Source organism: Boleophthalmus pectinirostris, unplaced genomic scaffold (assembly GCF_026225935.1).
Source record: "Boleophthalmus pectinirostris isolate CB_2022bp ecotype Guang Dong unplaced genomic scaffold, ASM2622593v1 HiC_scaffold_15, whole genome shotgun sequence".
NCBI classification, from domain to species: domain Eukaryota; kingdom Metazoa; phylum Chordata; class Actinopteri; order Gobiiformes; family Gobiidae; genus Boleophthalmus; species Boleophthalmus pectinirostris.
Window position 1 is genome coordinate 17,487,007 of NW_026571070.1, and position 25,252 is coordinate 17,512,258.

At 37.5% G+C, this 25,252-nt stretch overlaps 2 protein-coding genes across 5 annotated transcripts in view; both read left to right on the forward strand.

The window, feature by feature from the left end:
* Positions 1 to 33: 33 nt before the first annotated feature.
* Positions 34 to 6,290, forward strand: plcxd2 (phosphatidylinositol-specific phospholipase C, X domain containing 2). The gene is made up of 8 exons (XM_020925667.2): positions 34 to 447; positions 525 to 661; positions 727 to 846; positions 1,278 to 1,331; positions 1,750 to 1,905; positions 3,412 to 3,522; positions 3,610 to 3,740; positions 4,338 to 6,290. The coding sequence occupies exons 1-8, from the start codon at positions 345 to 347 to the stop codon at positions 4,495 to 4,497; spliced, it is 972 nt and encodes a 323-aa protein (XP_020781326.1). The 5' UTR covers positions 34 to 344; the 3' UTR covers positions 4,498 to 6,290.
* A 3,550-nt stretch (positions 6,291 to 9,840) lies between these two features.
* phldb2b (pleckstrin homology-like domain, family B, member 2b) overlaps positions 9,841 to 25,252 on the forward strand; it is a 43,022-nt gene continuing 27,610 nt past the window's right edge. For 3 of the 4 annotated variants that reach the window (XM_020925609.2, XM_055151109.1, XM_055151108.1), the window contains exons 1-5: positions 9,841 to 9,985; positions 16,987 to 17,043; positions 17,125 to 17,248; positions 18,853 to 18,951; positions 19,196 to 19,279. In XM_020925609.2, coding sequence (XP_020781268.1) covers positions 9,953 to 9,985; positions 16,987 to 17,043; positions 17,125 to 17,248; positions 18,853 to 18,951; positions 19,196 to 19,279 — 397 coding nt within the window. In that variant the 5' untranslated portion in view covers positions 9,841 to 9,952. Of the gene's footprint in view, positions 9,986 to 16,986; positions 17,044 to 17,124; positions 17,249 to 18,852; positions 18,952 to 19,195; positions 19,280 to 22,390; positions 22,577 to 25,252 lie in introns of those variants that run through there. The other variant, XM_055151110.1, reaches the window with a different exon arrangement.

Below are 25,252 nucleotides of genomic sequence, written 5' to 3' on the forward strand. Positions count from 1 at the left end.
ACATGCGGCTCTTGGACTTGGTCACGGCCAGAGGAGGCGCGAACCTGACGCACGGACGCAACATGTCCCGGAGATGACCAGCAGAGTTCCTCTTTAAGAAGATTACCTCTCCAGTTAGAGGTTTTATGAACGAATGCCGGTAGGTGCTTGGAGCGTTGCACATGAATTAGACCGGTCAGAAACACGTTGTAACAAACAGTGAAATATTTATTGGATACAATATGTAGAAATAATCTACAGACCACATACAAGATGCATATGTCTATTAGAAATTATCCACCTGGAGCGCACGGTAATCTACGAGGGAATAGACTTTATTTCTGGTTTTACGCACAATTTGTGAAATGAAGACGAGACCGGCTGGGATAGGAGATGCCAGCGCAGACTGGATGGGATCTCTCCCTCCCAAACTCAGTGCTATGCCTCTCAAACACCTCGCTGTGCCAGGTGAGTCTGTCTTTGGATGTTTGGTTCAACACAGCTACATTTCAAATATTTAGCAATATTTTCTTTCTTTTTAAAAGGTTCCCATGATTCATTCACCTACTGGGTGGATGTCTCCGCTCCTGTTGGCCCAGATCAGAAGGTTTATGTCAAGTACCTGGCCACTATGTTCAGTGTAGTGGCCAAGAAGGTGATGGTGAAGTGGTCAATGACACAGGTAAGTCTGTTATCATTACTGGATCCAGTATCTCTTTCATGGTCCTAAAGTGTAAAGTGTTTCAGAACCTGACTTTTAGGGAGCAGCTGGATGCAGGAATTCGATATTTTGACCTGAGAGTGTCAGCCAAACCAGGAGAGCCAGGAAATGAGATATACTTCATCCATGGACTGTTTGGGCACAAGGTAAAAAAAATAAAAAATATCCCGCCATATATTTACTTCAGTTTTCTGTCTATTTTTATCTCAGTTTTATGTTATTGATGTTATGGATGTAAAACAAATAGTTTTTGTCTGGAATCAGACAAAAACAACTGTGTCGGTCATGAGTGAATCAAAGGTCAGTTCAGATGTAAACATCTGAGTCATACGTTTCCTGTTTGGGCCATAATTTCTCACAAAACGTAAACTAAAATCTTCAGAATCAGAATTTATTTGTCATTTCAGTACAAAAGTCCCACATCAATTCTGATTGTGAATCTGTTGAAATAATGTTGCAATGCAGTGGTTGCTAAATTATAGCAAGGTTGGTACATGGGTTCTGTTTGTTCAGCCTTGAAACTAAAGGATTCATGGTTAAATCTGGTAAACTAAACTCACTGTTCTCCTCCACATAGGTTAGAGATGGGCTTTTAGAAATCAACTCTTTCTTATCAAAACATACAAAGGAGGTAAGAAACATTGTCTGCATATAATAACACAATGTGTTTTTCTGATCTTATAATGTTGTTTCCTCATCAAAAACATACCTGGAGTTTTGTTTTGTTTCATTCACCCATTTAACACACAAATCCTACATATTTCGACTAGAGAGTTTTTCTCTCGAACAGCACTCTGTTCCACCTTGTGGTAATAGAGGAAGTGCTCCACTGTGTTTTTAAACTCCATAGACCTTCAGTAGAATCACTACAATAATTTGGATCATTTCAGACCTAAACATAGCTGTTAACTTGAAAACAATCGCTTCATGACATCACAAGGTGGAACAGAGCATTTTGAGCTAATAATTAAGGGTTACTCAAACATGTGTGAATGAAACAAAACACCATTGACTGGCTCGTTAAATGAAGAGTGTGTACTGTGGTTTAGGTTGTGTTCCTTGACTTCAATCACTACTATGCCATGAACGCAGAGCACCACGTGTACCTCATCAACATGCTGCAGCAGGTCTTTGGATCCCGTCTGTGTATAGACTGTGCTGTGGAGAGTGTCACACTGGACTTCCTCTGGGACAAGAAATACCAGGTAACGGATATGAAACTAACTGCACTCTATAATGTCTTTTTATCACAATAAAAACTAGATGTTTTAGTTGTAAATGAAATCTGGCTGAAGTCCCATTGCTTGCTTTGCACACTTCACTTGCACAGTCCCTTCATCACATCACAAGGTGAAACAGACCATTATGAGTTCATATTTAAAGATGTATCAAAGGTTTTCTTCTACTATTATCAGCAGTAGTTTAAAGTAAGTTTGGTGCTCAAGCAGATGCAGTAATGGCTTAACCTCTGTGGTGAAGTAATCCTTGCGGGTGACCCTCGTCCTCGGGAATTAGTGTCATCTCATTAGTTTGTCAATCTCATTTGTTTAATTTGCTTTTTTAAAATCCTTTAAACAAACACAATGCCTTTAGATTATTATTGTGACCACTGTCTTTGCCATCCTAAACTGTGGTTGTAATTTTTTTTCAATCACTTTGGCACTAAAGCCAAAATCTTCAGCATGAATTTGAAACTTGCCACTTAAAGAGCAAATGTACCCTGTCATGTTGGCTCAACATTTTATCTATTTTCAAGCTTTAACTATCATATCAAAAGAACAAAACTCTTTGCAGAACCTAAAACAGAGCAATCAACTATTGAAATACAGATTGCAATAGTTACACTGCACGTGCTATAGTCTGTGTACCTAAATATTGCACACTCTTACATCACTCTAAAGTCCATAGACCAAAGACACAAAGGACAAAACTGAACATCAACAATAATGACAATCTGAAAGAGATTTCATAGACAGACACAGAACCATTAGAAACACAATGTAGGATTTTTTAGTGCAAACCTGGGTGAACCAGTTTTCATTCAGAGACTTTGATGTCTAAGTCTGAGACAGTTTAGACACCAACCTGCTAAAAAGCACAGATTTTAACATTTTGCTTTTTTGTTACCAAATTGATTCTGCAAGATCTGACACATGTTTACAGCATTTACCTCACTTTAAAACCAATAGAAACACTGTGACACTGGTCCTACAGGTCTCTGACTCTCTCAAGCTTCACATCTGAAAGTATGGGAGCATTCTCCAGCCGGTGTCTGGATGAGGGTTAGATAAGTTTATACATTTTGCCTGAGTTTGTATCTGGACCACAAAGTAGTGCTAAAGAAATTGGGAAAAAATGTAAGTGGCAAGAGAAAAGTAGAGGTGATTTTAATGCTCATAGACAGCAGAGGGCAGCGATAATCTTTTATCCTAATGTAAGTGATCTAATACAAGGGTTTTGTCCTATCCTTTAGGATTATTATTTTTTTTTTTAATATGTGAATTTGGAAATGTATTGAGTATAATGTATATGTCATACTTATACCTGGTTAGCTAATGTACATTCAGTACATTTTTGTGGTGTTACCATTATTTCTGTTATTGATATTTAATGTATTATGTTCAAGAATTTATGTTCAAGAATTTACAATTCCCTGTTCCCCTGTCATTTTTGGTACAATGTGGTGACAACAAGCCCAATCTATTTTGTAGGTCATAGTGTTTTACCATCATCCATCAGGGCAGAGTGTCCCTGTTTTGTGGCCTGGAAACAAGATCCCCGCTCCCTGGGCAAACACCACCGAGCCCAACAAACTCATGCAGGTTACAAGTCAAAACCTCATCTAGTAAAAACTTAACATGAAAAAGTGACTAGTTTTGAATGTTTTTTTTTTTTTTTTTTTTTTTTAGTTCCTTGACACCACATTGAAGGAAAGGAAGAAGCAAGGATCCTTCCACGTGTCCCAGGCCATCCTCACTCCTCGGGTCAACACAGTGGCTAAAGGTCTCGTGTGGGGACTGCGTAACTACCTGGTTGAAAAGTGAGTCTTTATTTATGTGGTCTGTGGATACAAGATTCAAATACACAATGGAATTTTACATAATAGTAATTTCTTAGATGACAAACCTGTAATGTTTTACTTGACCTCATTTAAACCCAAAGAAAGACTTTTTCACAATATGTGTATTTATTATTTGCAAAGATGTTCAATTTGTTACAGTGTGATTATGTCTTTAATACTGATCAGCTTTCCTTTCAGACCAATACTAAAGTTGTACAAATATACTACTTTGGTTAGATACACAAGCTAACGTGGCAGATTTATTTGAACAAAACTTGAGGGCCCCAAAAGGAAATCCTAGCTTAGAAAGTCCATACTTATGGTTCTTGAGTGAAATGATGGATATAAAACTCATGGAAGGACGCAGTGGCGAGACAGGATTTGCCCTGATTCTGCACTTCCGAGGAAATGGGGTGGTTTATCAGCGCGGGGAAAACAACAGACTTCCTGGTTTTGTTCTACTCTCAGTTGAAATTTATTGTAAAATTCCAAGAAAAAATATAAAATGTGATATTAGCTTATCTGCACCAAATTCTTGCTCTAAATCCTTTGTTTGTGTGTTATATTGTCAAAAAGGAATCTACCCACCATCATGTCCTGGGTGGAAGCTCAGAAACCAGGAGTGGGCGGAGTCAACATCATCACTTCAGACTTTGTGGATCTCACAGACTTTGCCAACATTGTCATCAAACTGAATAACCTATTGTTATCGGACAAGGATCACAAGGCCAGATGACCCGGGCTCCTGCTCCTGCCAATATCTGACAGGAATGCAACGTTTTTTCTTGGAACATGTGACAAATAAACAGAGTACCGGTAACTGCAGGCTTAGGGGGAAGGTGGATGAAACTTTGAAGGTGAATTGCCCTAAAGTGAGTATCCAAGATTTCCAATGATACTCTCACTGTCCACTATAAGGTCCTATATCACATTTTCATGTTATCAGCTACCCTTTGCCTTCTGTGTAGTAGAGATAGGAAATTTCAGGGCTGAAACTGATTCTAGTGAAGGTGTATGGAGTTTAAAAACACAGTGGAGCACTTCCTATTTTGCTGCATGACATCTCAAGGTGGAACTGAGCAGTTTCTTTTTAAGAAAAAAACTAAGCCTATCCTATCCTATTCAGGATTTGTTTGTTAAAATGCTTTTGATGAGGTAACAACATTATAACCTAGATCAGAAAACAATGTAATATGGGACCTTTAAGCTATATAGACCAAATTGTCAACACATTTCTTTCCATCTTGTATTTTAGGTATTAAATATCTGCTCAATTAAAAGCTATTAAAAGGCAATTATGTGTAAGTGAGGATAAACTATCCACAACAAAAAAATAATATGTTGTACTGTTTTTGTTTTAAATGATCATTTCTATTGTTTTAAACATGCATTTGTAATTATACATGACAAAATGCTTTAATTTGAGTTATTATGTATATTGTATAAAATTATAAAATTGATATTTAAATCACACACCAAAAATGTCATATACATAAAAAATATAAAAGTGGCACAGCTGTTGCCATGGGACCAGTCTCTGTGACCTGTAATAAGAGGAAGAGGAAGAATCAATGTTCTTATTAAGCTTGGATAATAAAAGACATAAAAAAAGGTACAAGAAAATACAGCTCTTGTACTCCAACCTGAGCTTTTTATGATGTTGTTTTCACTGGTCTTTGTGAAAACAGAACCCCAGACTGCTCCAGCCCAAAGTGTGACAGAATTTATGACCTGACTATAAAGTTTCACTAAAAATGCAGACAATGTCACTATAGGGGGGTCAAGAAGAAAAGGTGCAGACAAAATATGTGTTGTGCTTTTTCCACTAGTGCTGTAAACCTGACAGAGCTGTGCATAAAGGATATATATTTACCCACTTCCATAGCTTTACTAGATAGGCAGGGGTAGAATGTCTCCAGTTAAATGCAGCTTACATGGGAAACTGCATACAATAACAAGACTATATGTGGCACCACACCACTGTAGGAAGTAATATGGCATTCCAAGCAGGGGTGGGTAATATTGACAATAATTATATACTTTTTTTTTTTTTCCATGATAAGTTTAATCATATTTTGCAATCCATAAGAAATGTGTGAAAGGTGCATTGCGTAACTTCTCTGGCAGGGGGTTCGGCACAAACTTGTTTCCACAAAGTTTAACAGAATGGCAATAAACTCATCTGTGTTGCATTTATCCAGTTACAGGTGTTTTACTGCTCAAAAATACTATGGAAATTTCTACATTTCTGTAGTGAGTAAGCTTGCCTCTCCACAGATATTACCTGTAACTTGGCTTGGAGGCATTGTGGGTTTGTCTCCGTAGAAATAGATAGGTTTAATGCCACACAGTGGGACCTCCTAGACAAAGAAATAACATTTAGATGAAGACAAGCAGGTGGCAGACCCTCCACCAGAAAGTTACTAAGTGCACCTTTAAAATGTGCATGTAAAAGTTTGGTTGATGCTCAAATATAGATCGAAAAAAGTGCATTGGAAATATCACAATATACCTCATTGTTTTGGGAGATTACGCTGCTTTTAAAAAAAAAAAAAAAAATGTTTCTTTCTTACATTTCTTTTACATTTTTTTTTATTATTTTCAAATTTAGCAAATCTTACAAAAAATAAATAAACAATGTTGATAGTGCCACATGGATAATATATTGCCTATCTCTATTTAAAGTACATCAGAACTAATGTACAGTATATTCTCCATGGGTTTGTATGAATGCTCTGTCTGTCTGGCCCACTGATTACTATGTGTCACATGGACAGAAGATGCGCTGCATTCTTGTGGTCAGAGTCAGTGCAGGACAGTACAAAAATAATAATATTGTCTACTGAGTCAGTATGTTCCAGCTAGATTCATTTAATCAAATTCAAACACCACTGACATGTTAAAAATCTAAAAGTTCAAGTCCACTTCTACATCACCATACTGGGATCAAACCAGGACTAAGTGTGAACACCGCCTTACTATGCACAGAATGTAGATGCATTGTTCTCAAATTCTGAACCATACTTTGTGAAACATATTCATTTCAGTTAGACCTAGAAATGCCGGCTGTTTTTTTGTTTTGTTTTTTTTTAAACTAATTTTAAAGGTTGGTTGGGGATGTCATTGCTCTGCCTGGAATGATTTACAGTATGGCATTAAACAGCTCTACCTTACATTTATTCAATTACAGGTGGTTTCATAACTTAAAAATATCTAGAAAAAAGAGGCATTCTGACTGTGAGTGGGGTTGCCTCTCCACAGATTCGACCTGTAACTTGGTCTGATTTGGTCTCCATGAAGATAGAAATGTTTAAACAAAGCAATAACATTTCCATGAAGAAAACATCTGATGAACCTTCAACCAGAAAAGTTACAGAATGCACCATTGAGTCAATGCGATAAGAAATATAAAATTGAGACATGATTTATGACAAAATATAAAGGAAAAATCCAGTCAAAGCTGTTTATGCAGTGAGAAATAGGATGTATAGACTTATCTGGACAGCTGCTTTCTCCACTGCTTTATTGCACATAACAGGAAAGAATATGTTTTGTTTTCTTATCAACTCTGGGGCCTACACTTTCTTCACTTGTGTGAAATAGTTGTGTCTGAGCCACATTGTTGACACGACGGAGGGTGGTTACCAGACTCAGATGCACATCGCGCGCACACACAGTTAGCAGGAGCAGAGGAACTTTAATTGTCTAGTAATTACACATACCACTGAAGGCAAGTGTGAGAGGACAGAGGAGCTGATAGAAAGCATTCCTCTGCTGTTTGGATTGGTCCTAACTCTGTGCTAACTGCATGTATCCCAGCTGGCTTCCCTGGTTTCAAAGGAGAAGGCTTCAACTCAAGTGTATCTGCCAGATATACAGCCCTGTGTGAAGTAGCGAGCATCAAAGTCCAAGAAACCAACAGATTTGCCTCACTGATTTTCATGACAGTTTTACTGCATTATGTCATTTTCAGTCATAGTAAAGTATGGTTTCCTTAGTGGATTTGTTACAGCTCTTAAATGGTGGCAGTGTAATATGGTTTTCATTATTATTTTATTAATTTGCCATTTTTTATCTTTTTATTTATTGGTATTTTTGCTCTTTTGATTTCACAACTTTTATTGTCTTAATTATGCACTATGCAACTTTTCGATTGGGGGTCTGTCACCTGCTTGGTTTTATGGATATATCATTGCTCTGCCTGGAATGTTCCACAGTATGACATTAAACAGCTCTGCCTTACTTTTATTAAATTATAGGTGGTTTTATAGCTCAGAAATACCTAGAAAAACAACATTCTGATTGTGTTGCTCCATTGTATTTTTTATCTGTACTGTATTGTTCAACAGTTTGGAGGCTGTTTTGTTTTTAAAATGTGCTATATAAATAGAGTGGATTGGATTGGATGGTAACTTCTTCCCTTCTGGACATTGGTACTCTTTTAACGGGCTACTTTTTCAATCAGTATTATGTTTTTCTTTCAATAGTATTAGCAGCAGTCGGTTTCCAAAGTCACACACTAAAGTATCATTAAGATATAAAGCCAGATGCCCTTCCAAACACAGCTTTCTTTGTGGGTTCAGCACTGCCCCAAAAAATACACTCAGTAGTGACCCCCTGAGGTGATATAAAACCATCTGTGTAAACAAAACATTGAAAAACCTTTTACAAAATGCTTACAAAGTGTCATTTACCATTAAGAAAAGATTTAAAACTCGTTCATTTAAATCACTTTAGTAAGCCATGACTAAGTACTATCAACAACACTTATACTAACTTAAATTCCTTCAAGATTAAGTCGTACCACTGAGTGAAATCTCCAAGCATCTCCGGGACTGTATGGAAAGTGTGGAATTCGGCTGGGAATGCCGTCTGTCGCACATGATGTCACGTTAATGTAAGCAGGAAAACCTTATGGTCTTCTCATGATCCACTGTAGCTCAAGGCCTTTTCTTCTCAAGTGCTTAGATAAAGTTTAACCTGTGCTTTGGACTTTTTGGACATGCTTAAGGTGAGAACTCATATTTCCACAAAGAGCCGGTCACCAGTGTGTATGGAATAAAACCATCTTTACTGAGTTATAAGGCACCTGAGCATGTGGGCAGGTTCAGAACTGATATTTTCTGATGTCCATCTTATGTTGTCATTTGGGATTTTCTTATCATAAATTTACTCCACCATTGTTTTGATTTTAAAGACAATGCATGAATCAGTGATGAATAAACTTGATTTCTAAATGGGGCATCCCCACGTGTCTCGATGGTGTCTTCAAAGTTGTACAAGACTGCACTTGCAGCAGAGATGTTTCAGATTGCGCACATAACTTAAGGGTTTTACTAAATTTGAGTGTCTTTGTAAATCATAAATAATCTGTAGCCAATTAGATTTAGATTTTGTAACATTTTGGGGAGTCTGTCCTTGCAATATTTCCAGCCAACCTTCAAAACCTCTAATTTTCTATGTTGTATACAATTACAAACCATTTTTATTGTCACATACATCACGCCACACTTGGCTGCATGCTATCATTTAGGCTTAGAAGGCTGTATCAAAGATGGGTATTTAACTGCTGTGGATTCATGGACCAGACACACTCACTTTCATGGAATTAGGTTCATCTGCTTCTGTTACGGAAGTCTGCTACCAAATGCAATTTTCATCTTGTTAAACTGAAACGTTTTCTGAGTGTTCTTCCGTTGTAGCCCATTCTTTTTGTCAATTCAAATAAGGTCAGTATATTTATACATACCTCCTATTCCATCATGTCTATTCCTCATATTAACTTGTAACCAGCTCAAAGTCAAAGACAGGCTAAAGTGACTCAATGAGGGAGAGAGAATAGGTCAAGTGTAGTTCTCCGTTAACACCTGCCCATTACGCTGGGTTGATTGTGCGAGAGCGCGCAGAGGTGACACCGGAGCCACACAAGGCGAGAATCCCTCCCCTTGTTTCTTCTCTTCCAGCTGTTGGTACATACCTCTGCTGGAGTCTCTGCTTTAACTGTTCACGTCCCCTATGTGAGTGAGGGGGGGATTAAAGAGTTCCTAAACATCCACTGGCTGCGCGTCGTGCGCTCTGGACGCGCGCACTATGGCCAAAATGTGATATTACCAAGTTTGGACATACGTAACGAGGAATTTTGAACGATTTTGTAAGTCGTGGATTTTTCGGGACAGTCACATTTCTGCATCATGACAGAAGTGGCCAAACCTTCATCATTATTGGTGAGTTTGCTCGAATTCGTTGCGGGAAAACTCATTATTATCTCAGTTTACATGCATATGGCAGATATTGGTAGACTGTTGTTATAGTTTAATGACTGTGATATCCAAACGTTTCTGAACTCACGTGTGAGCAATGTCAAGAGTCGTAGGCTAAATGAAAGCTTGGATATACACTAACGCCGTCTCAATATCTTGTTACTTGTGGCTTTGAATCTTTCTCCTAATTATTACGTTGGGTTTTGCCACTGGAGCATCTAACCACACAGCACACATATCTGACCTCACCCTGGCCACTTCTGTCAGCGCTAACAACTATGTCAATGGCCAAACATGACCCATTATTAAGTCCCATTAATGACTGTGGCTTAAGAGCACCAATATTAAACATATGATATCTTGCATTAGCTGTCACAAGCTCTCAAATTGCTGTAGAGCAAAATGTGTAGCCTGTAGCCATGATTTGGAAAGCATGACTCATGACTGGGGTAGGACTCAACATGCCAATACTGTAATAAGCTGCAGGTCTAATAGCAGCCTACACTGTATGGAAATCTGTTATCCACCTTTCAGCTTTCCTGGTCCAATTCTATGGGAAGCTTTCTCTCTCTATCTCCGCCTGTGAATTCCTGTGTCTGGAAATGTTTTCTATAATGTATTCCCCTTACGACGGACAAGACAAGATGGGAATGGATAAACTATTTTATGTTCAACTATTGGCGTATATGTACATTGTCACACATAATCAGATTTTTACTTCATTGTTAACTTTTTGATAGAGATTGATAGTGATTTGACTGTCCTACTTCACAAACCCACTTATTTTATCCTCAGCAATGACAGAAAGAGCATACTGATCTTACAATTGGAAGTTTTCACCACTTTAAATCTTAGCTATAGGGCTTTGATCCTCTGGTTTACTATCTCAAAGTGCATCGTAATCCTTCTCCCCTTAATATTGAGCGCATATAGTGTCTTTTAATGTGGTCTACAGATCCTCATTTCCACATGTACCCTTGTCTCTTGGTCATATCCTGCCCCTCGCAAAACCAAACATGGGCTGATCCCCCTCATATGGTGAGAGAAGGTAATCTGGGCTTTTCCACAGTCACACACACATACACACACACACTGCAGACAGCTATCTTTGGTTTCCTTTTCCTTTCTTTTTTATTTTTTCATCTTGAGTCAGCTGTGACAACAATAACGAGTTTTCCTGTATGGGGATCACATTGTTCTAAGGGACAGAAAGAGAAGAAATCAAGAAGGAAGAGATTCTCAGCAATGAAATCTTCAATTTGGTTAATGTTATAAAACTATTGTTGGCTATTGTTATGACTACAACTTGCTGCTATTTTTACTTACAGTTTATATCACAATAGAAAAAAGAATATAAATCAGAAACAACTTACTAAATATACTTAAGCAATATGTTTTTTCCAATAGAACATTCCTGGTTTGTATGAATACTGTGGCATTAAAATTTATTCAGATCATTTACTGAAGAAAATGCATTTCCATGATTAAAAGTATTTAGTTTCTTGTCCCCACTCCAAACTGTGAGGCAAAGTTTACATGCATAGGTGAATTATGGCAGTCCACAGCTGAGCGTACCTTATAATTGTCCTGTCAAACCAAACAGTAGAGCAGAGTATAGAGCAGGGGGAGGGGCGCAGTGACCACAGAGGGAGAGGGACAGAGAGAGGGACTCCATATTAAACAGCATCTCCGATACAATGGGGGCTTTGTCAGGTGGGACCAGGAATGTAAGGGGTGGGGAGGAGAGAGAGAGAGATGGAGAGAACAGAGAACATGTACATGCACTACAAATCCAAAAAGTACAATGTTTATTTTACACTGGTTGAATCATCATAGACTAATAGACAAAGCATTTGAGCAAAATGCCATATCAGAGGTTTATCATTTTAGGTGTGGAAGAACAGCTGACGTAAAACATGTATCAGTCTGCGCATCTTTTTGCATGATTTGAAGTTTTTGGAGCATTTCTGTTGCTCCATACATTGTTGCATCTATGATATTCCTCATTGACAAGAGATTAAACTTGATGCTCTGTACATTTTGTTCAAAGTTGTGTCCACATTGCAACACTGCACAAAGTGACTTTAAGATCCATTTAAGTGGAATTCTTTTAAGTGGAATGCTTTTTTATTCTAGGCATGATGAATGAAGTATGCAAGTGGTACTTATTACAAGGACCACTCTGAATACTAATACTAAAATACCAAAGGGATAGAATACTTATACTAAAATCGCAATCTATCCCATAAATAAACATGAAAGTTGGAAGGACTGCCGCATAAAAGTAAAAAGTGCAGATAGTGTGATAACATTAGATAAAGAGCAATAGATATATTGACTCTTCTTCTAGTTTAAGTCAACATGCTCTTTGTATATTCTCATTTCTCAGTCCAGATGTGGGGCAGAGGAGACCTTTAGGGCCACTCAGCTGTTCTACACATGGGATCAAAGAGTGGATTTGCTTTCTTGTGATGGAAAAATATGGTTTCTTGTGAAAATCATTTTACAATAAAGTCTTGAAGGGTAAAGTTCTGATATAAAACACCAGGGCCAGTGTTATTAAAAGTAGGTCAAAAAGCTGTTTGAGGAGGATACCACTTATATCATTTTTCTTTCACAATGCACCTTTAAAGCCTCCACTGTGTGTTCATTTAAAAGTACATTATGCAACTTTTTAGTGGCATGTCACCTGCGACCTATATATATATGCTTTTAGTGTATTTTTCTGTCTACAAACTTACATACTGTGTCTTAAAAGTTGAAGAAGTAATATATGAGCTACAATTTCTATTTAAGGCAATTTAACCCTTCATAGTAACCCCGATATTATTCATCCATCAATCTTAAAAGTCTATATATTCATGAACCTGACTATTCACATGTATTGCTCCAGGTGCATTTTTGTTTTGCTTGCATTTTTTTTTTTTTTCAAACCGAGTGGGACTGACACTCTCAAATTTACAACAACCAATTAGGTTTAAATATTGACACAAATTCTTCAGTGAGTGGTTGCTTCTCCAGTCTCTTGGCAGCTTCTTCTTGTAATATCCCACAATGCCTGGAGCTCAGATATTTCGTCTCTAACCGTATGCCTCTGGTGGTGGGCAGGTGGAGCACAGCAGGCCTGTCATAACCTTTTTACTCAAACCAGCTGCAGTTCAAGGCGAGGCAGACGAGACAAGAGAGAGAGCAGTGAGACTTTATTGAGAAAGCTATTTACGTTACAGACAGTGAAATAATTTGGTTTTAATTTTCAGACTGTGAGATCGGGGCTGGAGCCAGTATCCCTGATTATACAGTTTGAATAAATGGACACCCGTTTGTCTTAACAATTCATATTACAAGGTACAAAGTAGTTATCCTGCCAAAAAATCTGTAATAGAAATAACTTCATCCATTTTAAAGGGCCCATATTTCGCTTTTTTCTGATCTATGTTAAGTTTCTTCATCAAAAACATACCCAGAGTTGTGTTTTGTTTCATTCCTTGTGATGTCATGTGGTAATACACTGCTCCACTGTAAACCCCAGACTCATTCATTAGAATAATTTGGATAATTCCAGCACTGGAATTGACCATTTCTACTGAACTCACACAAGGTGGAAGAGAGCATTTTGAGCTTTGAAGATGTAGACAGACTAATAATAAAGGGTTACTTAAACTTGAATCAAACAAAACACAACTTCAGGTATGTTTTTGATGAGGTAGCAACATTGTAACATGGCTAAAAGCTCAAGAGAGTCAATTTTGCATAATATAGGATTATTTAAACATAAGGGCTGTAGAATGCAGTGTCATTTGTAACCCAGGAGTAAGTCTGTAGAGTTGAAAGCTCAAGTACCGCCATATTGCTGCAGGAAGAATCAACAAGGAACCTGCAACTTGCTCAAATTATTATACAGGCTATGTGTGCATCTTAACAGAATGTGGATCAGATATGGTCCCAACTATCTGATTTGGCTGTTTACTGTAATCTCTAATCAGTATCCTACATCAGGACTGGGGCAGCTGACACACTTCACTGCTCCACGAAATATAGAGCACAAACAGACCTGTCCAGACCTGCCCATTCTGAAGAGACTGGGGGCAACAGGAGGGAGGTACAGGGCAGACAGGGCAACAAGGAGTAACATGAGACTAAAGAAAATATTTGATGACTACACAGGCAAACTAGACTCATAATACGCCTCACTGAACTTATGATACTCAAGTCATATTTTAAGTAATTCTATTACTTAAATGAATTACTGGAATTTTGAAAGACAAATATTCAAATGATTCATCTAACCCTGCACAACAGTATTCATAAAACTAGCAGTATCTTACATCTGCAGTAATATAGTGGTACTAATAGTTATGGTAATTTTACTCTAAGTAGGTAGTCAGCATTTATGGGTTTCAGTCCCAAAAAATGCCATTGTTTCCAAGCAAGTAAAGCAAAATATTGTATCTTTTGAACTGTTTTGAAAAGCTAAACCCAAGTAGCTCACAAAGGGATTTCTAAATTATGTGCTGAATAACTAACATTTGATTAATTACCACAGTAAATCTCTCTTGGCTCTTATATATTCAGATTTTATTGTAACTACTGAAATGCTTTCTGGGATTTTCATTTTGTAAAGGTAGCTTGCCAGAGGAAAATGTTTGGAGACTGCTGGTGTGACTATTTGTAAAAGTAAAAACAGTAATCTTGATGTTTGACAAGTAAAATAACAAATGACTTTAGCTCCCAAATCTTGAACTGGATTTGAATAGGCCTACATCTTCCTCCTCAGGTTTACCTCACTTTGCTGTGTCTACACTGGCAACACAAAAGTCAGTGGAATGTGAGGTTATATGTGATAAGAGCAGAGGCCATGTGAGACTGTTTTGTGTGTGTTTTGCCCCTCGATGCGGGTTATAAAGGTCGTCTATGGTGTGTTAGTGTGAGGGGTATTTAAAGATCGGTGTGGGTGTCAGAGTGCCATAGGAAATGACCTCAAAAAGGAAGCAGCAGTGAATTAAAGGAAACAAACTGGATCTGGCCTTGATTTGTGTTTCCTCTTTTAGTGACTGGAGCAAAAGAGACAGCAGATCTTGTGGAAAATGGGATCCGAACAAATGATAGCGACTGACAATACTAGAAAATGTACTTTGTCACTATAATTTTCATACTACTTCAGAACTGAAGAAGCAACTTGGATTACACAGTTTTGACAAAGATTAATCATTCTAAAACTATACAGGAAAGGTCCAATTTCATCCTCTTAATTTGTTTTGCATACTCGCTCAAATGATTTCTTTTATTATTACTCTGGGTTTTTGGGGATCTTCCTGTATTTTTTATACAGATTTATGTCAGTTTGGTCCCTACGCCCTCCGCTGCGTCTCAAGCCCGACCAAACGTAATTGTGCAGTCAGATGTGTTTTTCCAGGGATGCATGTGAAATGAAGGAGCTCACTGGTCATCTCTCAATTACAAATCAAATCTTATTTATCTCACCTCAGATTAACAGAGTGTAGAGCTTCACTCGTTGATTCTACAGAAATCTGCAATGTTTTTCAATTCCCTGTGATATATATTTTTATTTGTTTTATTTTTTTTCAATAGGGTGAACCAAGTGTGTCCCTGTTTGGCTAATTCACCTGTCAATCACGCCCATTGAAAATAGGGAAATTCACTGGTGACTAGACCCACATCTTCATAAAAACTGAAGATTGTGTATTCTGGATTCCAGGCAAGCTCTGGGTATCTTTTTTTTTGACAACCCTATCCTAAAGCAAGGCTTATAAGTTATGAACACTATGCTTATTTTTTAACTTAATATATTTTTAGACAGTCCCAATGCATTTTTTATGTTTTCTTGTAATTAAGAAAAAAGGAGGGTTTTTTGCACCTCTGACTGAATGCACATCAAATCACTGCTGTGTTTCCATAATACATGGGGAGATGCTGGAAAGAGAGTAGGTGTTTAGACTAAATATTGGCTGAAGGTGCAAGAAGAAGTGGTTGGAGTGGTTTCCAACGTGTTGTAATCATCTGTGCTTTGGCGAGAAGCATTTCCAGGCTGTTTTTGTTCAAATTGAAGGTTAGAGCGAGGCAGTCCCTGGCACCAGATCTGAGTGTTTACATGGGCCACACCACTGTATTTTCCATTTAATCACACAATGTTTTCATGTCTCTTTGTAGTTGATAATTTCTTTCCGGTTGTACTGTACTTGAGTTTGGTACTATGATTTCCAGTGTTGCTGAGTTAAAGGCTAGATTTTTTTTTACTGCTAGAACTAATACAACTGCTACTTTTACTTGTATACTACTACTTTGACTACTACCATTGTTTTATTAAAGTATGAATGTGTTGTGTGTGCACATTGGTCATGGTCAGAGGGGTTGATGGCTCACATTGGCTGCATTGCTTCTGCCTGTCAGTACCAGGACAGCTGTGGCTCCAATAGTACCATACCAACAAGTGTGAAATAAATGAATAATGTATTGTGAAGCATCTTTGAGTCCAAAAAGTGTTATATAAATCTAAGGCATTATTATTATTGCAATGAGCTACCATTTCTAATACTTATTACAGCTCCTCTTCCACCAATGTTATTACTGCTAACACTTCTATCTACTACTTACTTCTACTTACTACTGTATCTACTACTAAATATTTCTTTTTACACAATATTTGTCTAGGTCTATTTTTTCAAAGATAGTCAGTTTTACTATGTTGCTCAAAAGTTTCGCTCACATGACAACATGCTGAATGATTGTACCAATATGCTGTCAGTAAAACTCAATTATACGTAATTGCTTGTTTTGATATTTTCATTACTTGGCATCTGGTTTGGTGTGGTACTTTCCAGTTGGAGCCTGTTCGCACAGATTTACCCTCTAATGTGGCAGCTGGGCAAGCAAAACAGCTGTTTTTGATGCTGTTTGTGGAATAACAAAAAAACTTAACTAAAACTGCCTGTTTTTTTTTACCATAGAACTCTGAGATGATGTTCCAACCAGAGTCAGACCAGATACATCAAGATGAACCAAAGGTAGGTTTCAAAATGACTCAACGTACCTCTATTGTGTTTAGTTTAAGTATAGAGTTTCCTTTTCCATTGTGTGTTGTCTAGTCGCCGCCCTTGGACTTGATTGACACTGGGAAAGGGTTAAAGGTCCAGACTGCCTCTCCTCATCTGGTCAGCCTGGGCAGTGGGAGGCTCAGTATTGCGATCACTGTGTTACCACTGAAGGAAGGTAAGGACTGCAGAAACATGGTACATAACATAACATGGGCTAATTCACATTATGCGTGAAATTATAGTTTTCACAATGATTAATGCAACTATCAGCTTAGTTACCATGTCCACAGTGGAAATGCACTTGAATACTTTTTCATGAATACATTTAAGTTGAGTCATTGATAAGGCCAGTGTTTACTTGTAGTTTTAAAGGGCCCGTGTTATAATCAAAAACATCCATGGAGTTGTGTTTTGTTTCATGCACACATGTTTAACACACAGATCCTGCATATTTAGTTCTTTTCTCAAACAGAAAACACTCCTTCCACCTTGTGATGTCATGTGGTAACAGAGGAAGTGCTGCACTCTGTTTTTAAACTCCATATACCTTCACCAGAATCATTTGACTAGAATGAAAATCTGTACTGAACAAAAAATAAAAGGTCACTGTAACTTTAAATTAACTTAAATGAAATCACAAGGTGGACGAAAGGATTGTGAGCTTGGGAGATGTAGATAGACTAATAATAAAGGGTTACTCAAACATGTGTGAATGAAACAAACCACAACTCTGGGTATGTTTTTGATGAGGGAACAACATTCTAACATGGTTTAAAGCTCACAAGTCAATTTTGTGCAATATAAAACCTTTAATCACTGGCAACATGGACAACTTTCCTACAATCGAAAGTTCTAAACTACTTTGACTTCACTTTGACACTTTTAATACCTGTGGATGATGTAATGGTGATTATAACAGTATTCTGTCATCATAGGTCCACAGGTGTCTTATTTCCGTTTTGCATAAAAACACTGCAGACAGCCACAGGTGCTGAAGCTTCATTACAAATTCCAGTATCCAGCCAACATATTTTAGCCCTGATTTAACACCACTGTCTGAGATTTAGAACCTACTTGTAAAACATATTTTGGACAAATTAGAACTATACTATCTCATGTAGATAAACACTTGAAATCTATCCTAAGTCCTAAATAGAGGATAGCTATGTCTTGTCTCACAAAGCTCCCATTATATTTTCAATAGGAAACAGGGCCACTTTGTTAGCACAGTTATTCAGTTCAAGTTGTAAATGTCAAAAACTGGCTAATAAATCAACTATGGTATGCTTTGAATTGGGAAATAATTGTATTTTAATCAATTTTATGCCATTTATAGGACACACTATCTGCTTGTTTTTTCCTTACTTTTAAGTTAATCTGAAAGTGTACATTGGAGGATCCTGTCATTACACACTTCAATTATTCAAAACACAAGATGCCAGTCAAGTAATAAATTGCATACTTTCACATTATTGTTCCTTTATCAGAATTCCACATAGTTTCCCAAATACTTCCCCTTTCCTCCGGCTGCCATGTCTCTCCATCTCAGTGAGGAATGTCGACAATGTGAACAGCCCATATCTGGAGATCCTTAATGTGTCTTTGAAGCTGGACAAGAATTAGCATTGACCTGGACTACCTCTGCAGTTCAAAAGCCTTTCACACTGTATTAAATTGGAATTGGTTTAACAGCCCCACTGGCATGTAAAGGTCAGTGAGGTCAGAAAGAAGCCCTATAACTTTAATCTATAAATGTTTTGTTTTTGTTTTGTTTTTCAGGCGTGACCCGTATAGGGCGAGATGATGCCCCCATTCCACAAGATATCACAATTGAAGGACCTGGCATTGAGGCAGAACACTGTCTTATCTTTAATGAAGGTAAATATAAGAAGCAAATTGTCTACATAATATTGCCATGGACTAAGGCTTTGAGATTAATTACATTCTGATTTCTTGAAACAACATCTGGATCCTTTTAATTGAGCGGTTCACAGTAGGAGGAAGAAACTTGGCAATTATTAAAAGTCTGTTTTAATAAGACTAAACTGAAAATGAAAATTGTGATTGACCAATGATGAAATATATTGATGACAGTATGACAGTACTTCTTTTATTTTACCAGGCGGAGTTGTGACATTAGACCCATGTGGCCACCTCTGCAGCCTGGACGGGGTGCAAGTCACTGTGCCAACACCACTCACACAGGGTAAGAATGTTGAACTCTTTTTTCCCCTGGCAAATCTTTATAATATAATGTTGCCTGTTAGAGGATCAGTGAGTCAGAAAAAAGGCTGAACAGTTTTAAGAGAGTGTTTTACTGTTATGTAGTTTAAACAGATAATATGATGTCAACAGTGGCAGAGTTAGCAATTTGGGGGCCCTAGGCAAACTTGAGTTTGGGGCCCTCACTATAATGCAGATTTTTAAAATTTCTATATGTATTTATTGTCTGTTTTTCCCCATTGTTCTCTATTTATTTGAAACATGGTGGATTGGAAACTTGTATTATTAGTTAGGAAGCCTACTAGAACTGAGTTTTTTTTTTGGGGGGGGGGGGGGGGGGGGGGGGGGGGGGGGGGGGGGGTTTGCTAGTACAATTAAATTTTTGTTTACATGCATTACATATGATTATTATTTTTCTTATGATTATTGTTTAATCATAAACTACTCTCATTTAATGTCATATTGAGAGAAAATCAAGTTGCTCTGAGGCGTCGGCCATCAGCAGCAGTGAGGGCAATTGGTTGGGGGCCCCTACAAGTTTGGGGGCCCTAGGCAGCAGCCTGCTTTTTGCCTAATGGTAGCGCCGCCTCTGGATGCCAACGTTGTTTGGTCTTGTTTTGTTTCCCTTTTTTACATCCTTCATTCATGCTTGGCCAAGTTCAAGCAAAGGCCTATTAAACACAAAGAGAGAATACTGGCTGAGGTTTAGCACACAAATGCTGGTGTTGAAATAGCACCCTCTGCTGGTGGATTTGATAAACGTACGCTTACTGGAATCTTTCAACCCTTTTTGCAGTGAGAGTGCCAGAAAGTACTAAGCAATTAGTTTGAGGTTTGGTAAAAATTGCATTGCTAAGGGCACATGTAATACAGATGACATGAAATGGCTGACGTTGTGTGATGGGAGAATTATCCAAGCTTAGTAAATCTTCTTGCAGAGACCATGTGTTTGTCTTTTTTGCACAACATATCGAAACTGTGTGTGTGTGTGTGTGTATTTCTGTATTTAATTTGTGTGTACTTGTGGTTTGGAGAGAGAGAGAGCTGGCTTACTTGTGAGTCACAGCTTCCATAAAGTGCAGAGCCTGCATCTAACAGTGTGTTGTGAAACTGGGGAAAACATTTGAGATACTGTAGCAGGGAGAATGGAGTTTTATCTGTTATTTGTCAATGTATTCTTATCTATGTTGACCTAACCGTTCAGGGGTCTGCCTCTTGTCCGCCAGTATTTATCTGCTTATCTGTTCCTAGTAATCCTCTGCCCTCTCTCCTCACACAGTTTTACTTTTTGGTACTTTCTTGACTCTAAACAAATATGTACTTTTTCTTAGGCTAGATTTCCTATTGACAAATATATTTAAATAGATTATTCCTCTCCATGGAGCCTGCTTTCTGTTTACACTTTGCTTCTTTTCATTGTGTACTACGTCCCTGGGTCATTTTGTGTTAACTATTGACAGGTTTATTTATCTTCCCACTGTGAGAAGCTGATTCAAATATTTGACATCATCTTGGTACGTCTCCACAGTGCCAATGAACTGTGAAAAGAAAAGAACTTCATAGAAACGGCTAAAAAAGGAGGGCTTAAAGTCATCTTAAAGAGCATTGGTTGGAACAATGTTGAAAAAGGGAGAGTGGGGATCTTGGAGTAATATCCAAATGGGCTGAGTCAAAACCACAAGTCCTTCATACACACACACACGCCCACCGTCAGCTCAGAATCTGGAGATCATTAGCTATGTTTAGGAAGTGATCTGTTCTGTATTTGGGACTTCGGAGTTTGGCCTGAAATCACATAATTTGAAAGTTGGACATCTTCTTGACCTGCGCAATAGTAATCAAAATATCTGTCATCACATGAAAGACAAGGAACAAGACATTCACTGAAAATGAATAATTAGGATGCTATATCTACCACATTTATTCAGATTAAATTGATATCAGATGAGTACACCATTTAAGTGGTAGTTAACCTCTCAGATGCACTTGTTGTTGTGATTAGCACTGATGTATTACATCACATTTTAACTCATGAAGTGTGAACCAGAAGTCCCTTGATCATCTCTCTGTTCACAAGTAGGAATTCCCAGTTCAAGCATTGTTCAAAGATTAACTAAATATGTGCCACTGTAACTACTACTTCTACTACTATTACTCCTGCTATACTACACTACACATATTACTGTTGTTATTACAACTTTGAAAACAAGGCCTACTGATGCAAATGTGTTTTGAATATACATTTCAAAAGGATGTGCCACTATTACTACCCCTACTATGTTACTATTAGAGTAGTACTACAACTTTCAAACTAGGCCTACTGATGCAAATGTAGTAACATCTTTTGCATTATGGAAAAGTCCTATAATCTATTTACAAATTACTGGTAATATGTTCATTTACGTAACTTGATCAAGTTTAGCCTATTTGAAACTCTACACAAGAGGACTGGTCTAATTTGTTCTCTAGTCTGAATGAATCTTTTGTTTTGGTTTGAAGTTCACACTGATGTAAATTAGCCTGCAAACCTCAAACTCTGACTGGGCACATTGACCAAGGTATATGCAAATCCACCAGCCAAACAAAACAGAGCTGCTCCAAGTCACTTTCCCTTTTACTCACTCAGCAAAAAATCTGCATTAACAAAAGACCTACACCTGGATGAAAGACTGTGGGAGACAGTATAGGGTTAAAATTTAATGTATTATGTATAAGCCTGCTACCTCAATACTTTTGTTTATATAATTTCTACCTTTAGCTTGTATCTCACAGAAAGGAGCAGGGAAGGTAAAGCAGACAAAGGGAAGACGAGGGGGCGTCTACCAAATACCTCACTGTCTATTAGCTTTGGCCACTACCAAATATAGAAACGCCAATCTAAAGTATTTCATTTGGCAAATTTGGGTGTTTCAATCAGATTTATTAATATACTTCTTTTACTGTGAAATAATTGTCAATCTAATTTAAAACCTCTTTGTGAAATACCAACGAGTGCCACAAGAGACACACCCCTCTCCTTTGGGAAATGGTACAGCCCGGGCTCGGAGCTGGCCACGGTAAATCAGTGAACTTTCTTCCGAGGCGCAGGGTAAACGGGGCAAGCAGGCAGGGCGTCCCGTCTCCCATCACTGAGAGGAGGAGGACAAGAAGGGAACAACGCAAATCTACCGGGAAAAACGCTGTAGATGTTACGAGAAACACGGCAACTCTAAAGGCGATCCACCGTCCTGACGCTCACTGAATGGGACACGGAAAGGTAGCTCATGCAACAATTGAAAAGGTAATTTTGATGCTGCATTGTCTGTGCATTTCTACTTTATGACATGGTATTAAAATAGTATAAGTCTAATGTTTGTATATGTGTTTATTGCGACTACAGCCAGTTGGTAACATTTCGCAATTGTGTTATTGTTATTTTGTTTCGTGGGATTTCATGAGTCCCCAGTGCAGTTTATACGCTTTTTTTCCCCTATGGCTCCATCAATAATGAAGGACAGGCTGTAATTGCTTTTAACCACAATGTGAATATACTTATCCTACAAGCCTTATTATTCAGTTTGATGATCATTTGCACATCAGCTGGTATTTTGAACAAAGCCCATGGTTAAACATATGCCTCTGCACAGGTGTTATAAATAAAAAGTGGCATTTTACACTATTTCTCTGTTATTGTGATGCTTAGGGCTCATCGCCAGTCACTGTATTGCTTAATCTCACTGCCAAGGTTTTCTGAAGTTTGCTTAGTGGTGGAAGAGGTAATCAATTTTATTAGTTAAGAAAAAGTACAGATACTGGAGCAAAAAAAAAACAAAAAACAAGTAAAAGTATCACACACAAAAAATAAAAGTAGTAAGATACCCATTTAAAAGTGTACTTAAAGAGTAAAAAGTTAAAATATTTGATTATAGATTATAGATTGAAACGTAGTGATTTTGATAAAGAATTTTGTTCAACAGAAACAATTGCCTTTTTCCTATTTGTTTATTTTTGTTTGCTCAAACTATGAACATGTTAAAAATAAATACTGCGCCTTTTCAGCAGGTTTCAAACAATAATTGAAAACACTTTCACTTTTATATCCTGTTCAAAAATATAATGGAGTAGAAAGTACAGATATATGCTCTCAAATTTAGTAAAGTATAAAGTATCCACTGTAAAATGTCTTAAAATAAAGCACAAATACCTAAAATGGTGTATAGTACTTAAGTACAGTATTGTACTTCTTTTACTTTGTTACATTCCACTGGGTTTGCTCTATCACAGTTACACATTGAGAGTGTTTTATGTAGGCCTACTGCATTTGATTATCATTTAGTTTTCATGGACACATTTTCTTTCTTCAGATCTTTGTTGTAGAAAGTCTTTTGCACATTTGGATGAAAGTGACCTGGGTGCTCCTCGGGGCCATAAATAATCAGGCAAGTTCACAGGCAGCCATGAGTCCATGCGACAAAGGAGCAGTCGCCTGTGGCTATAAAGACAGACACTGCTCCGCCACCTGACACCTGAAAGAAAAACCTACTTTGTTCATAAATGCATTGTGTTTTTTCTCTGCCTTAAGCGCTAATGTTTTTTACACTTAAAACATGCCAATGTGATTTATACTTTTATTTTTATATTTCCCTACATATTCGCTATATTTGTAGTCATGTGAGGAGAAGGGAGTCTAAACTGAGCGAGTGCCTAAACTAATTGCCAGAGGTCCCTTGAGACAGACCAGTGTTGTTTTATGATTTTGCTCCTGGACCCTTGATCCCCTGACGAGGTTTACTTGTGGTTTTCCGGCCAATTGAGTCCCATAGGAATGCATTTCTGTCTTTCTATGAATGAGGAAAAGTAAATGGCCTGACGTTTGTCTGTGGCACAACTCTAAAAATAAACATCAACATTTTTAGCATTCCTGAACTTAATTATAATGGAAAAGACTGGCATGCTTTACTCAGAGTATCTTATCAATTAGCACTGTAACAAAGTTTTGTACAAGACTGAGTGTGTGTCATGGGTTGTTGGTTTATTATTCATTCAAAGTTAATAGGTCTAATTTGTCACTTCATCCACTTACGTTGAAGTAGTTTAAGTTTCCCATCCCATAACATTGTGGTAAGTGTTCCTAGGTTTACTCCAATCTTTTACTGGGGACTGAAATTGGCTCCAGACCCTACACAGCTCCTACATCTGTCTCCTCAAAGCTCTTGAGGTCTGACTTTGTAGATCGCAAACTTTAAATTATCCTATAAATGTATACAGACTAATTTCAACTTTTGTACATTTTGGCGTTTACTATAACATGTGGATGACAGGGACACACTTCCAACATGGGAGGCAAATTGGGTTTATGGGTAAATAAGCAAACACGTGAAGCAGATTAGATGCTTTTTGTTGTGGATGGATTGTCTATTTATGTGTGAAGAGAGCATGTGTTTCTGTAGTTATTTCTGACAAATGTCTTAAATGTTGGCAGTGTGGAGCCTGTTAAGATTACAGTTTTGATTGGATTGGGGTGTTCTGCTTTTACCAGATGTTATTGGACCAAGTTATATCAAGTTTTATAAAGGCTATATAATAGTTGTAGTTTTATATATATAGTTCAAAATATATTTCTTTTTAAGTGGCATTTATGCGTTTGGGTTAAGGCTGCACTGTATATCGCAATCTAACTGAAACTGCAATTTGACAGCATTTTTAATATAATACAATATCCACAGCAGAGAACTAAATACTACGAAACTAAATATCCTGCCTTTTTATTGAAAAAACTTGTACTACAAGTTCATATTTCAGTCTTTCCTCAAATGTTAATGCTATTGGAGTTGCGTATAATGTGCACTATGAAAAGAATTGTACTTTTTGAACATATTCTGCAAATATAATCTGAATCGCAATAGAAAAATCACAATTAGATATTTTTTCCAGAATTGTGCAGCCCTACATGGATACTTTGCTTTGTGGCACTGAT

Coding starts and splice junctions, on each gene's coding strand:
- plcxd2 (XM_020925667.2), top strand. CDS start 345: ATGAAGACGAGACCGGCTGGGATAGGAGATGCCAGCGCAGACTGGATG. Junction 1,906..3,411: donor TCTGGGACAAGAAATACCAG/GTAACGGATATG, acceptor TCTATTTTGTAG/GTCATAGTGTTTTACCATCA. Junction 3,523..3,609: donor AGCCCAACAAACTCATGCAG/GTTACAAGTCAA, acceptor TTTTTTTTTTAG/TTCCTTGACACCACATTGAA.